Source organism: Pseudomyrmex gracilis, unplaced genomic scaffold, assembly GCF_002006095.1.
Source record: "Pseudomyrmex gracilis isolate BER0280 unplaced genomic scaffold, ASM200609v1 scaffold_63, whole genome shotgun sequence".
Classification (NCBI taxonomy): domain Eukaryota; kingdom Metazoa; phylum Arthropoda; class Insecta; order Hymenoptera; family Formicidae; genus Pseudomyrmex; species Pseudomyrmex gracilis.
Window position 1 is genome coordinate 592,286 of NW_018020647.1, and position 14,712 is coordinate 606,997.

At 43.8% G+C, this 14,712-nt stretch overlaps 1 protein-coding gene across 1 annotated transcript in view; it reads right to left on the reverse strand.

The window, feature by feature from the left end:
- The window catches only part of LOC109854314, a 42,197-nt gene extending 31,899 nt beyond the window's left edge, over positions 1–10,298 (reverse strand). The window contains exon 1 of the mRNA XM_020427263.1: positions 9,225–10,298. Coding sequence (XP_020282852.1) covers positions 9,225–9,281 — 57 coding nt within the window. The 5' untranslated portion in view covers positions 9,282–10,298. The remainder of the gene's footprint in view (positions 1–9,224) is intronic.
- Between the last annotated feature and the right edge of the window lie 4,414 nt (positions 10,299–14,712).

The window sequence follows — 14,712 nt, forward strand, 5'->3', positions numbered from 1 at the left end:
GGTTATAAAGTCGATTACTTAGTGTCTCTGGATACATTAGGTAGTGCCGTAGTGCAAGTTTCTCCGGTTGTTGTTAACGTCGTAGCGAGAGAAAGATAGAGAGTCGCGCCGGTATTTGCGTGCGGCGCAGCATTAATTATAATTCAATCGAAGATGCACCGCTTCGAAACGACGACACAACGACGAACTTCGGCCATTAACCGGGACTCGTGGGAACCGAGGATGAAGGCAAATCGCAAAAGCGAGACTCAAAGGAGACAGGAAGAAAAGGACCGCGACGTCGGTCCCCTGAAATGCATTATGCATTCGGCTAGTTCCTCGCCTCGCCCGAGGAAGGATGAAGGCTTAATTAGACGACAGACTAGAGAGAAAAGCAATTAAACTCACTGCGCCGCCGGCGGTGAAAAACAGGAAAAACAGATCTCGATATAAATATCCACTCAGTCGTTGTTGACTGAGCGTTTGCTAGTCCGTTTGACGATCTCCGCCCCCTTCTTAGAAACTATATAATTTATATAACTATATAATTTATATATGCGGGCTGGACGAATTGACTAGCGCGCGAGTCCTTATCCTTAACGCCAATTTTTTCTTAAGTTTCTTCTCTTTTTTAATTTCTGACATTCCTTTTCCTCGTTATTTCTTATTCCTTCACGTCTCGTTAAGCTCTGATCTGTTTTTTTTTCTGTTCCAATAACATATAACAAAAAGAATTACATTAACTTTTGTTAAATAAAATATATTATCTACTTCAAATTTTTTTAATCACAATAAATTGACGTAATTTGACGTTTATTTATTTCTCTTGGACTCTTCGAGCCCATTTGACACATCAGAAAACTAATAAAATTTATATAGCTTCTCCGGTAACATTCCGCGTAATCCGCTCGCATCGATCGATTCCGGCTCGCCTCTCACTCGAACCTCGTTTGTCGCGCGGCACACGTTGTATATTTTCAAAACTGGAATCGATTGCCATGCGCGATCCATTATAGCAACATCGACGCTTTGTATAAATATCCATATAAATCTGGTTTGGATAGTCACGTTCCGCGGATATTTATGCAATAACCGATATTCCCGCCACGAAATCCATTCAGTGCAATCCCCCGCCGCATGAATATTCGCACGGTCGCTTAGAGCGCTCAATAAAGTGTCTTATAAATGATCAAAAAAACCATGAGCAGAAGAGCGCGTCAAAAGTGCCTTATATATATGTAAGGCACTTATATATATATATATATATATATATATTATATATAAAAGCGTCAAAATATTTTTCAATGGAATATTCGTGTTCGCGCACGTAGTTGATGAGACAACAATAGATGTCGAAAAACAAAAGGCACAAAACGCTCACTTATCTCGCTCGAAACAACAACCAAAAAAAAAACCCCCCATACAGGTAGACAATGAACTTGTCGCTCGTGCACTTTTCCTCACATCGGCATCGAGAGTATAAATTCGCCATTAATTCGCGAAACTGCTCGAACTTCTACCGATTAACTTTCTCTGATATTCCCGTTATTCTTTATTATTGTCTCAAAGATCTTTAAACCGCAAACAACAAACAACCGCGCGGATAATCCCAAGTATCTGCCTCAATATACCTTACCAACCCCGCGCGCGAGCCCATTTGCGATGCTAGAACTCTCGTATTATATCATGCGTGTGCACCTGGTTCCTGAAACTCGTTTCGTATTCGCCTGCGGATTATAAAGAGCATCGACGAGTTCACAAACGAGATTTTCCGACGCGCCGGTCGCGTCGCGTGCAAAAATCGACTAGCTGGCGAGGCGTTAGCGAGCCGACGAGGAAGAGGCGCGAGAAACCACGCGTCGACGCCCCCTTGTATTATCGGCATCGGACCAGACGCCCCGCGGTGTTCTCCAATCAAACACAGCCTGACAATAGATATTAAGCCGCTGTACACATTCCGCCGTTCAATGTCGCCTGGAGATCGAACGCAATTAAAGAGCTTGGAACAAAGATAACAATTCGAAAACTCCAAATATTTTCTCTAATTTTCAATTCTTTAGATAGATCTTATAAAGTTTTTGTTAAAAAATATATTACTTTTATCTCTGACGTTTTGAATACGTTGAAGCTCGCGGCTGGCGCGATTTCAAAGAGAAATCAAAGAGCGCCAGGTGACGGCGTCTCTTACGATCATCGATTATTTATATCATTCGGCAAGAGAGAGAGAGAGAGAGAAAGAGAAAGAGAAAACTACCGTGTTAGTAAAGAGGCGCAAGGTGAAGGTGCAGTTTTACGAGAAGTAAAAATTCGACATTTTAACGTCCGTTTTTTCATACGTTCACGTTATTATAAAAAAATATATATATAACATTAACTTTTCAAAACGCTTTATATCACGATTATACATTCAAGTGTTCCGTATGAATAATGTGTAAACGAACGAGAAATTTTCTCAGGTTTGCAAGCGCGCATTAATAAATTAAAACGCGCGAGGAACTCCGCAGACCGGAATAATGCCGGATTAGTTTGCGATGAAATATATGCGCGTCGATATATAACCGACGTATTCGGAGCCCAACCTCCTAATAGCTGCGGATTATATCTCGTTAGGCTCGGGGTTAAGTCTCTAATTAATTTCTCCATTCCCGTTTTCTGATCCGTCGCCGTTGATCCGTGATTTATCGTCCCGGCTTTCGCATCGAAACTTCGCTTTTCAGCCGAAATTAACGCGCTCTGCTCCAAACACGCAACGCGACGAACAATAAATGGCGGAACTGATTCGACACGACGACTTTACGTCCGTATACGCGCATCGCAAGGAGAGACGTTTCACGTGTCGGCACTCGTTAGAACGCGAAAGCGAAAACTCGTCGGTGAGGTAATTCGTTTAAAAATACACAACACGCGACCGCGATTTTACGTGCGAAACACACACACACGGTTTTGTTGAGATCTTTAGTCCGCTCCCGGGCACAATCTCGAATAAAAGTGGTACACCGCGACGTTTTCCGCGGAGTTCTTTGACGTTCTCGCGTTCGTTGACAGCAGTCATCCCGGTGGTGACCTTCGATCGATGAAGCTTGCATCAAGCTCTCCGACTTCAAAATAGCTACCGACGCGCGTCTCAAGTTTCCCCGATCACTTGCTTCGCCACTCCTTCCCGCGCTCGCAATTCCGAATCCGTCTGTCCGTTGCGAGACAAATGTTTCTAATTTATGTTAAATAATAAGTACAAAAGAAAAAATTTCTTTTATTTATACGTAAAAGTCGATTATTTTTCTCTCACTTTTGCTTCAAATGCGCGCTTTAATGCGAGATCGTCTTTAATTTACGTGAGAAAAAAAAAAAAGATCGATCGATGCATCGGGTCAAGTTGATCCAATGTCGATGTTACCTTGCAATTCTCTCGGCCCGGAGACAATAACGCTGCACAATGGTGACCCGCGCGCACTCGCCTCGCGATCAATTGCATTCGCTACCCGTTTTGTAGCCCGAGACGTAAAATTCTCTCACTTCGTTTGTATTCTTTATATAGAAGCGAGAATATATATAGTTTATAATTATTCATTCGCGTTGATATATTACAGAATTTGTTCCGGTGTTACAACAAATTATAGGGAGGATATAAAAATAAAACGGAATAACGTTGACAGCATAAGATACACAGCTACGAAATAGCTTCGAAGATCTCTCTCTCTCTGTCTCTCTCTCTCTCTCTCTCAATGATCGTTCACGCGCTTCTTCGATCAAAATGCGCTGTTTGAAAAGGAACGCGCATTTTTCTTTTTACTCGCACAACAGGCAGCGTGATTTGCGCGAAGCTTTAAGTAATTCAAAAATGTGTTTGAAATAATGCGCGTTTGAGCAAGAAACATCGTCGAGCTTCTGGTTAATTATGTGAATGCCGGCGTCGTCCTTTCTTTTTCGGCTGCAGCACTTTCTACGACTCGCTCTTTTTTTTTTTTTTTTTTTTTATTCTCTTTCTTCTCTCTTTTCACGACGTAAGTACGTGCTTGTTTCGTCCTAAGTACAGAACGCGTGGAAAAGTACGACTCTCGGATATTAGTTAGTGGAACTACGAGAAAGAGAGAGAGAGAGAGAGAAAATGGCATTTTGCTTCGCGCTCTTCGAAGCTTACGTCTGCTTCATTTGTTAGTGACGTGTGTGCTTAAAAGTGGAGCACGTCATTAGAAAAGAGACTGGGAATCGCAACGGGGAAAAAATATATACAATTTGATAATAATCAAAAAAACAGACCTAGACGTTATTTTGAAGTAACAATCGTTTTGAATAGACATTTGTTTTTTTGTAGTTAAATATTACATCGATATTTTACTCGTTTAACTACAAACAATTGTTTCAATTTTGATGATCTTTCGAACAACGTGTACGAAGACATAATTGATTGCTTTTAATAACTCGAGTTAATTTAATATGCTTTGACATACTTCAATATAGAATAATTGACTTTCTAAGAAGAGATCGAGAAAAGTTATTAAAGTTAATTGGATTAAATGTCAATTTTTTCTACACGGTCACGTACTCACCTCGAACTAATATAGCGACAAATTTTAACGTCCATGTCTCTCTTGATATTTCATAATATCCGTTCATTTTCTTTCTCTCTTTCTCTTTCTCTCTCTCTCTCTCTCTCTCTTACTCTCTGCTAAAATATATCATGAATCCGATCTCCGCAGCGACTATTTCGCGGATTCCGCCTTTGCGCGCTCGGTAGCCCGTCCGCCACTCACCGTGTATTTTCTCCTGGACGTTTTTACTCCATTGATTTTCCACCGGAGCTTTCCCGGCCCCGCCGTGTTAGTACCAACGTCCAATCTCGCTTTTCAGAGAGCGTCGCAACGCCAGTCGTCACAACCGCGTCGCACAACCGTCCGATATCTTCTCTTCTCACTTTCGCGTGCAAACTTTTGCTCGCGACAACAACCACGCGAGCTCTATCGCGAACTCTATAGAGCCACTCGTTTGTGTCCGGAAGGGAAGAAAAAAAAAAAAAAAGTTGTAACGAAGCGTGTATTTTGTGTGGCTGATGGCGTCGAGTCCGGTCGGTTCACTGAGAGAGGAAGACCGGCCAATGCCTAGGACAATATTAGAATCGGGATCTCGATCGCGTTCCCTCTCTCTTTCTTCTCTCTGTATCTCTGCGTCGCACTTGTGTTACACACAGTCTCGTTCGTCTCTATCTCGCACTTCTCGTCTTGATCTTGGTCCATCCCACGCTCCCCTAACCTCCCTCTCCCCCGCCCCGAGGCTCCTCAGGCTTCCTCATGTTTAGTTCGGCACGACGTAATCTCGCGTCATTGCGCGCATCAGAGACTTGTACACACAAGCGCATGTGCATTCTCATCAAGTACACACAAGTCTCAAGTGCAGGTAATTTAAGATAATAAAAGTTTTTATAAAGGTTTACAAAGGTGAAAAAACAACGTACAGTAATTTAATTCTTTTATTTTTAAAGATCAAACCTGTATTTTTATCGGAAAACATGAGTACACACACACACACATACATACACACATACTGTTTTAAGCCGACTATGGTTGATTATTTTTCAAGCGACACACAATACGAGTCCGCGGTTCCTTATAATACCGAGGCCTTCTTACATTTCCGTTACACGTCGCACGTGCGCGTGCAAAACGAGCCCGCTTGCGTTCCACTTCACGTACGCGCGTGTGACACTTCCCGCATTAGTTATCGCATGCGTATACATTTATATCTCGCGATTGCGTATCGCGCGGCGTGTATTCACTTCGCCGATATCCGATCGGTGGATCCGTGCACGCGTGCACGAATGCGACGGCGACCTCGATCGCTATAACGCTGATAACAATCTGCGACTTTTGATTGCGGCGAGTGTTTCGCGCGACATTCACCTCCTCTATTCCCGTACGTGTAACGCGCGTACAAAGAATAACGCGAGAATTTAGGGTCAACGACGCGACACGCGTACGAGATGAGACGAACCGACTACTCACCTGACGTTATTCGACGCGTGGGTGCGCCCGCGAGAGGCGCAGCAATAGATACAGTTTTTAACATTGACCTCTGGAGGTCAATGCCAATAAACACGTAACATTCTCCGTACTCCGGGGCCTTAACCTTTTGAAATTCCCGAGCGACAAATAACGTAAGAGCCTTCGCGCCGAATCTAATCTTCGAAATGTTATCAGTGCCGCACCAATGACTCAAGTTCTTTTCAAAATATTTATCGGTAGACAAAAGAGCAAACGATTTTGTTACGTGTTTTAAAACTATTCGTAAGCTGCTAAAATAAAATACTCATTTGTTTCAAGATGCGCCGTAAGAAAAATTTCACATCGCGCGTGTTTTCGACTGCTTTCGGCGGCCGTCGCGCGAGGAATTAATTAACCGCGCAATCGACGGTCTTGTTACGACGTTAATCACAAACCGAGAAGCGTTGGTTACCACCCCAACTCTGCTTCTTGCGCGCACATCTCCCTTGTGTCTTGTGACTCTCGTCTGCTTCTCTAAAGAAGCCTACTTGAGCCGCGTCGGCGGTGTCGGCTACGGCGCAGCTTCTTCCGACAAAAAGAGGAGCCAAGCAGCGGTGACTGGAATCTTGATGCGTGATAATAACTAAATGTAAAGAGATACTCTTCCTCTTCGATGTCATCAAAGTGCAAAATAAGAGATATGTATATGTTCATACTCTTGAATCCAAAATCAATGATCCCGCTCATTTGCCGCTTCTCTTCTTGATCTCCGCGATCCGTGCACGATGACAAAAAAATGAATAAATCGTTCGCGACTTCTTTGATTTCTCAAGTGTTCTCTAACCGAATAGAAAGAAATATCGCGTCCGTTGCTTTTTCAACAGAATGCCCCGCGATTTGAGAACCCCTGATGTAGCGGATAACAGCTCCGACTCCAACCTGGGTGGTCAGAGTTCAAATACCGCTCGTCATCTCCGGAGTTTTCTGATACACACGCCATAGTTCCACGGTGATTCAAAACTCGCTTTAAAACCTGCGCGGCTTCTCTTACGCGCCGATGTAAACGTCGATGGACGTGTAACATACCGACACTCTTCGTAATTTCGAAATTACAAGAGGTATTTTAAAAAAAACACACACACACACACAAGAACACAATAATATTTTAATATCTTTCTTCGAGAAATTTCCTAAAATTTTATCGATCTCTCGAAGAAAATTGATCGAACTGTCTCATCGATTGCGCAACAACAACATTTTCGTTGGCGAAAGAAAATTGCGTTACATCTTGACGTAACTCTTGGCGCTCTTCTAATAGTTACAACGCGCGTACACGCGTAATGCAATTAGAGACTCACGTGGACCGCCGAGAACAAGAACCGCAATCAGCAGCGACGTGACTTTCACTGAACTGGTCCGTGTTGCCGCTGACATGCGAGAAGAAACGTCCGTTTGTCTCTCATCTTCCGCTCTTCTTCTCGCGATTATTGCAAACCCCACACAGAGCGGAGGGAGGTGATGGGAGAAGATCGGGGGGAATAATGGCGGTTGTTAGAGCGAGTAAAAGATCAATTCGTCCGGGTAATAACGTCGGACGAACACGCGACGCGAGTGTTCCACCAAGGACCGCAAACGTTGCGCCGATATATTGACGTATCGAGCGGCGAACTGTGCTAAAGAGGCAGCTTTCATGAAGGCGAGCTATTTATATAAAAGGCACATATGGAATCGAGAGCGCATTTTTATTAACAATACGACACCACTGTTCGACACATCAAGTTCAGTGCTCCGTCGAGCGAAACAATTTTCCTTCGATTAATTCGAGACGACTCTTCGAACGTGCATCTAACAAAATATATATATATATATAAAATATATAAAAATATATATATAACGCGTGAATTATAAATATACATGTATTTGTATTTTTTATTAATATTTATTTATTTCTATTTCACAATTCTATTATTGTTATACTCGCGCAAAAAGGTTGATTATATATATATATATCTCATTTCATTCGTATTTTAATTACAATTTTTCTTCGCTTCTTTGCAAAGAAATGTCTTAACAAAGAAATGTCTCACTTTTTTTTTTGTGTCCCTCCGAATCGTTTGAAAACACTCGGAATTGCATTCCGCCGCATTCTGCTTACGTTAGAAGTCGCGAGACATAACACCGCGCGATTTTAAAGAGAAGCACTCTCGGGAGATCACAATAAGCGAATGAAGTTTTTACGAGCAGACTCGCGTCGGAGGTTCTCGATCAATATTTTTCCCCTATGTGTGTGTGTATGTGTGTGTGGATGCGCGCGCGTATATGAGAGAGCAAATGTTTGCCGAGTTACACTCCCGCGACAATCTATTCCGGAGTAAAGAGCGGTGTAACGATCCGCTACTTCTGCAAAAGAAATCTAAATGTAATATTTAACTGTATATATATATATATATATTCGCCTGTTTATAACGTCTTAATATTCCTCTCGTACAATTTCGCGTTGTTTTTTTCTCCGCGGTCGAGACGGATAAATTAAATAACGTAACATTTAATTTTCGAGAACATCGTCGCTAATCTCGGGCGTCTGCGAATCGTCAACTCCAGGGATCCATCTTCTTTTTTTTTTTTGCGACTGCACACTGGATGATTATATCCCGCTTGCCCACTCATAAATACCAGCGTCTGTTTTCCGCCGCGTAAGCGCCGCGAGCTACGACTCGATTGAAAGAGAAGGATTCAGCTCTTTCTCTTTCTCCCTCTTTCTCTCTCTCTTTCTCTCTCTTCGGCATTCACTCGCAATTAAAAACCTCGAGAACTCGTTTAAAAGATACGATTGTTACGGGACACATCTCGCGAAAGAACGTGACGTTCCCAGTGGCTGACGAATCTTAGTTGGAATTACGCACTCCGAGTGAAAACCGGAGTCAAGGGAGACGCGAGATAGGGTCTCGCGCCCAAGTTCACGAAGGTTTTTGTCATACCTGACGTTCAAAATCAGAAAAGTGTCTCTGGAGATAAGAAAAAAAAATGAACAAGTCGGAGAAAGATAAATGTAAATTTTATATAACTGTAACACACACACACACACACAGATTTTCTCAAATGTATATCTGAAAAATGTTTAAGAAACTGTCAACGGAAGAATCCACCGCTTAATCTAAGTTGCTTTTACTCGCTAGCGAAATAAGCGCGTTTGATTTATTTTCGTTTGCGAGTCTCCTCCTTAAAGACCGCGTCGCACCATAGATCGAATGCGGAATGAATGTTACAAACCTTTTTCCGGTACGTGCTCGGCAGACAGGCCCACTGCGCGTAACTCGTGTGAACCATTGTGTGTGAAAGGATTTTTTTTTTCTCGAATTCTCTCTCTTTCTGTCGTTGCTCGCAAGCCACGTGTACTTCGCGACAACGGCACTTGATCCGCAAACACGCCGCGCACTTTTCCTTTTAAATCATCGTCATTGCGCGCAATCGTCTTCGATTCGCCGGATGTAATTTCGCTTACAACACACCGCAGTTTCGCGCGCGCGCGCGAGAAGAAAGTTTGAGACAAACTTGAGCGAACTTGTGTCACGTTCTCGTTTCCTCTTTACTCTCGCGTGTCTCTCGCGTTGGTTTTGATCTCCGTACGCGTTTTTGCGCGGTCTCTCACATCTCAAAATTACATCTCGCTTTTATTTTTACAACGTCAGACAAACGTCAAAGAGATTTGACACATTTGTCAACCGCGCGTCTCCTATTTCGAATAGATACGTATTCACACCTTGAAATTCCACGATCGGGCGAGGAACTTCCGCGTTTCTCGAACACCCGCGATGTTTTCCCGCGCAGTTACGAGGCAGTAAAACTAACCGCCGTTCACTGGTATCTCTCACGCTCTCCGGCTCGGAGCTTTCTCTGTTTTTTTCGCGCTAAAAGAAAAAAAAGCGCCGCTACCAAGAGTCTTGCACCATCGATGACTCACAATAACACGTCTCTCTACGCGTTCCGAAACTATTTGTCGATATTCATCGAACATTTTGTCTCAAACTTGTTATCAGTCAACATTTTGTCATTGATTGGCAACGACGCAAATTCGATAAGACGTCAATTCGCCATTTCCGTTTTATTCGCGATATCGACAGCGGTTTAAATTAAAAGTCCATTAGACCGAGATACGGATCACGGGGGGACGCGTGAAACGTCGCGATAAACGCGATAAACGCGATTCGATTCGATTCGATTGTTCGCGAATCGTGGAAAACACGTGCGCTCCGAAAGCGCGGCGATCGGAGCGCGTCTCTCGATCGTACGCGGACGAGGAACCGCTACCACTGGCCCAAGAAACGACGACGCGGCCACTTCAACGCGGCGAAGGCATATGGGACCCTCTCAGGTCCGTGAGACTGTGAGGCTCCATCGAGGAGCCCGAAGAAGAAATAGAATGCGCCGGAAAAAAAACACGCATTAACACGCTCTACGCTGCGACAGTTTTCTTTTTATTTTTTTTATATAAAATAGATATATTTTTATTATATAAAGTCATCAAAAATCTGAGAAAAAACATAGTTTAATATTACCGAGTCAAAATATTTTGATTATAATTGTAACAAAAATATTACGAAAGAGAAAGAGAGAGAGAGAGAAAAAAATCAAATATTGTTGCGGTATCAGAAAGTAGACGAGATATTGGATAGGAGTCGCACGAATGCGACAAGATTTTCCTGCCCTGTTCTCTATCGCTTTCGGGGTCTCCCGAAGCCCGAACACGGTCCTGACCACTAACTCGTTCTACGACGATAAGTATCGAGAGTAGACGACGACAAGGATGCAGAGAGGCGTAGCCTCTCATACATCGGGACTGTGTTATGCGGGCGTAAGTGAGCGCTGGGAACGGGGCGAGGAACGCTCACTTCGATGCAGAGGGCAACGTCAACAGGGAGAGAGTGCAGACGTAAGTCACTCTCTCTCTCTCTCACTCTCTCTTTCTCTCTCTCTCTCTCTCTCTCTTCTTCGCATGTCGGAATGACTAATAAACTAAGAGTCGGAACACAATCGCGGAGTCTCTCTCTTGCACCCGCACAACGCGCGCGCGCGCGCCAGACACAACCGTCATCATACACCACCGGGGTCGTATGTTGCTACGAGTGGCTCGTCAAAATGCTATTAGCGGCCGTTTGCTCCTCGCCCATTCAGAGGCCCTTCGCCTTCGCGCGTGGAAACGCGCGGCTATGACGACGCGAGTCACGAGGTGGCTGACCCTCACAATTTCTTTCTTTCTCTCTCTCTCTCTCTTTCTNCGCCTTCGCGCGTGGAAACGCGCGGCTATGACGACGCGAGTCACGAGGTGGCTGACCCTCACAATTTCTTTCTTTCTCTCTCTCTCTCTCTTTCTTTCTCGCGCGCGCGCGAGAGTTCTGGGATTACGCCAAAAAGGATCTTCATCCTTAAACCAGTGACCCGAATACGCTGACGTACAACTCACGAACTTGAATCGCGTCTTGAAAATCGTCTTGAAAAAAATTCGACGAATCATTTTTCACGTTGTGTGACGCGAACACGAGCGATCAAAAAGAAAAAAAAAACGCAACAAATACCGCGCGAGATTCTTGATAAAAACACAATATACCTGGCGCACTCGGAAAGTTTTCTATGATAAGTATTCCCGGGATCGCGTGGACTATCATAATTGCTGTCACGGCAATATATTTGTCCGACCTTGTCCGTTATCGCAGTTTCATAGCGATAGAAACACAAAGGTGTTATCGGAATTGCGCTGTACATTATTCATTAGACGCGAACCAGGTGGTTCGGTATTTATTCCTATTCCACACAAGCGCATGTAAATTCGGTGGTCGGACATCACGAACTTGCGCTTGCAATCAGATGCAACGTGTAGTTTATATTAAAGCCGTGGAAGGGGCAGCAGTGGTTTCTGCACTAGAAATGCCATCAGTTCGGTTCGGCAAATCGTCGAGATATCTTCGTCGAGATAACCGTTATCGCGCCATATTGTTCTGTTATCAAAAAAAAAAAAACTCTTTCTCTTCAATAATTATCAAATGTCTGTTTATGTAACAGCAGCCAAAACACAACGTGCATACGACGCAATAACATTGCACAATTCAAACCGCCGTGTATACTCTGTTTTTTTTTTCAGGTATTTATTTATAGATAAAATTATTTATAGATAAAAGATACTAATGATATTCAATATCAGAAAAAAACAAGGATCGTATATGTATCGATACACGATATTGAGGTGTATCTCCAGCCGCCGTCGCAACCATTGGCGTAGCAAAACGACGAGCCGCCGCCGCCGCCTACTCTTATGCAGCCCGGCGTGCAGGGCTGCAAGCGCGCTGCGCGAGTCTGCAGGCGGCGGCGGCGGCGGCGGTGGCGGCGATCGATTACTTTTACCGGCGGAAAGGAGTTAAAGCGCGCGCGACGACTCCACCTCGTGTTCCCTCGCGGTCTTTCTTTCTCTTCAAAAGTATATTAATGGCAACATCGTTGTTTTCGCGTATTCGCGGCGCGCGAGATCGCTTGGACCGAGTTACAAGTTTCTATTAATGTCATGTTCCGCGTCGAGATGCGTTACTTATTGCCTGTTAACATTTTGTTTGCAGCAGCGGCTTTCACGTCTGCGGCTTACAATAACAAACCGAGCTTTAGCGCTCGGTTGCGGAGCGAGCTCTTCTGCCTGCAGTTTAAATCACGGAAATTATTTACGTAAATAACGCGATACTAGGATTATTCATGACGAAGTTTAAATGCGGCAATTTAGAATTTTGCTTTAAATCCCTTCGAGCGCAACGATTCACCGAATACGAACAAATCACACGAGATGTTTCATCTGTGTGTTCTCTGCACGCACGAACAACAAACGCACATTGAAATAATTTACGTTTAACAATTAATACAAACACGCGGTTATTAATTCGCGCGATCGCGCAGTATATTTCCCGCGCGAAAATTATGTATAGCCGTTTTATTTCCGATTATGTACATTATCAAATTTTATTTATTTAACCAATTTCGATTAAAACTGTATAATTCAAGTCGACACGCCAAAATTGATTCTCGCGAATCCGAAGAGAAATCCGATTCGCAAAGCGATCGACTCGCACGCGCGCGTTTGAAATTCCTCCAAATAGCAGGCACGTATATAATCGAACTCATTGAACTAACACGCATACTTGGGTCGCGGTCGAATATCTATTTTTACCGGCCTTGGCATCCGAAACACATTGCCAATTTGCATCCGTGCTTCGCGGATGGGGAGTGAAGTATATCGGAAATCTAATAAGGGGGGCTCGAGAGAATGCGAAAACATTGTTAAGGTAGAAACACTCGACGATTGACAAAAGACCTATTTTTTTTTTTTCCAAGAATGCTAATCAACTAAAAAACAAATTAACTAATATAGTGTATATATAACGTCAGGCAAAAAGTTGAACCATAGAAAAAAAAAAGTATCGATAAGTGCCAATCATCGAAGGGGCGCTAACTTACGGGTTCGGTAACCGAACCCGTACGCGAGAACTGACGAAAGTCACCGCGCGCGCGAGCGAGCGAATGCGCACGCGGATGTGCAAGAAGAGATAAGTGTGAATTAATGGCCGTTTGCCCCGGGGTCAAAAGGCGAACTAACACCAAATTGATACCGACGGGAGGAAGGCTCGCGCAGCTGTCTTCCCCCCCCCCCTTTCTCTTTCTCTTCTCTCGACCGTCGTCATTTAGTTTCTAATGCACGATAACGGCTTAAACGAGAGACACATGTCTGTGTGTGCGCGCGCGCGTTGGAAAAATCGCATTGAGCTTCTTAACACTTGACCTCTCGTGTGCGCGCGCTCCGCCTATAATGTGTTATCCCACCGCGTGCTTCTGAAGAGATGTCAAGCCGGGGATCGTTCAACCACCACATAAACGGATGTGAAACGCGAGCTAACATTTTACACACCGGTAATAGATATTTATTCTTAATGCGACAGAAGAAAAAAAGAAAAAAAAAAAAACATACACGTCGGATTTCTCCCGCTCTCTCGCGTGCGCGCAAATGCATTTCCACGTCAGGCGGGCGCCGAATAGAAACTTCACAAGATAGCGGTATATTTCAATATTTAATCTATTCTCTACGTTCGTGTACGCGCGCGTGCGAAAGAAAGTTTTACAAGATTGAAAAAAAAAAGGGTATGTTTTTTGTTCGTTCATAGTTTTTTTTTTTTTTTTTTTATTCGAGAAGCAACGCCGCGGCGTGTAAATCGATCCACGGGATTCATCCTCGAGTACAACGCGTCGGAGAAGCAGCGTGGTAACAAGGTATATACGTCTCGGATAATTTGTTTGCTCTTATAATAATGTCCGCGTTGCCAGAGCGTTCGCAAACGAGCGCGATTTGACTCGAAGGAGTTGCACGAGGATACCGAACAATATGACGGTATCGCGGTGGTGGTGCGAGAACCACGCGAGAAACGTCAGTCGTCGTGTCTATTTTCGTTGGATCATAACCACCACCGTCATCGCTCAACATAGACGATAAGTTGTTCCATTCGCGCCGCCGATTATTTACGCGAATTCGATACGTCCAAGCGAGAGACCTCGTCGTAAAAGAGAATTTTCAAACGCGCTCTCGAAGTCACGGGCAATCGGAGAGAAAGAGAATCACGCGCACAAATTATAATTCGCGTTTTCTATAAACTTCAGTGTTGTGTGCAGTTTCACTTTTTCTCTCCGAGGAAACAAAAAAAAAAAAAAAGAGAGAGAAGAGATTCTGCACTTT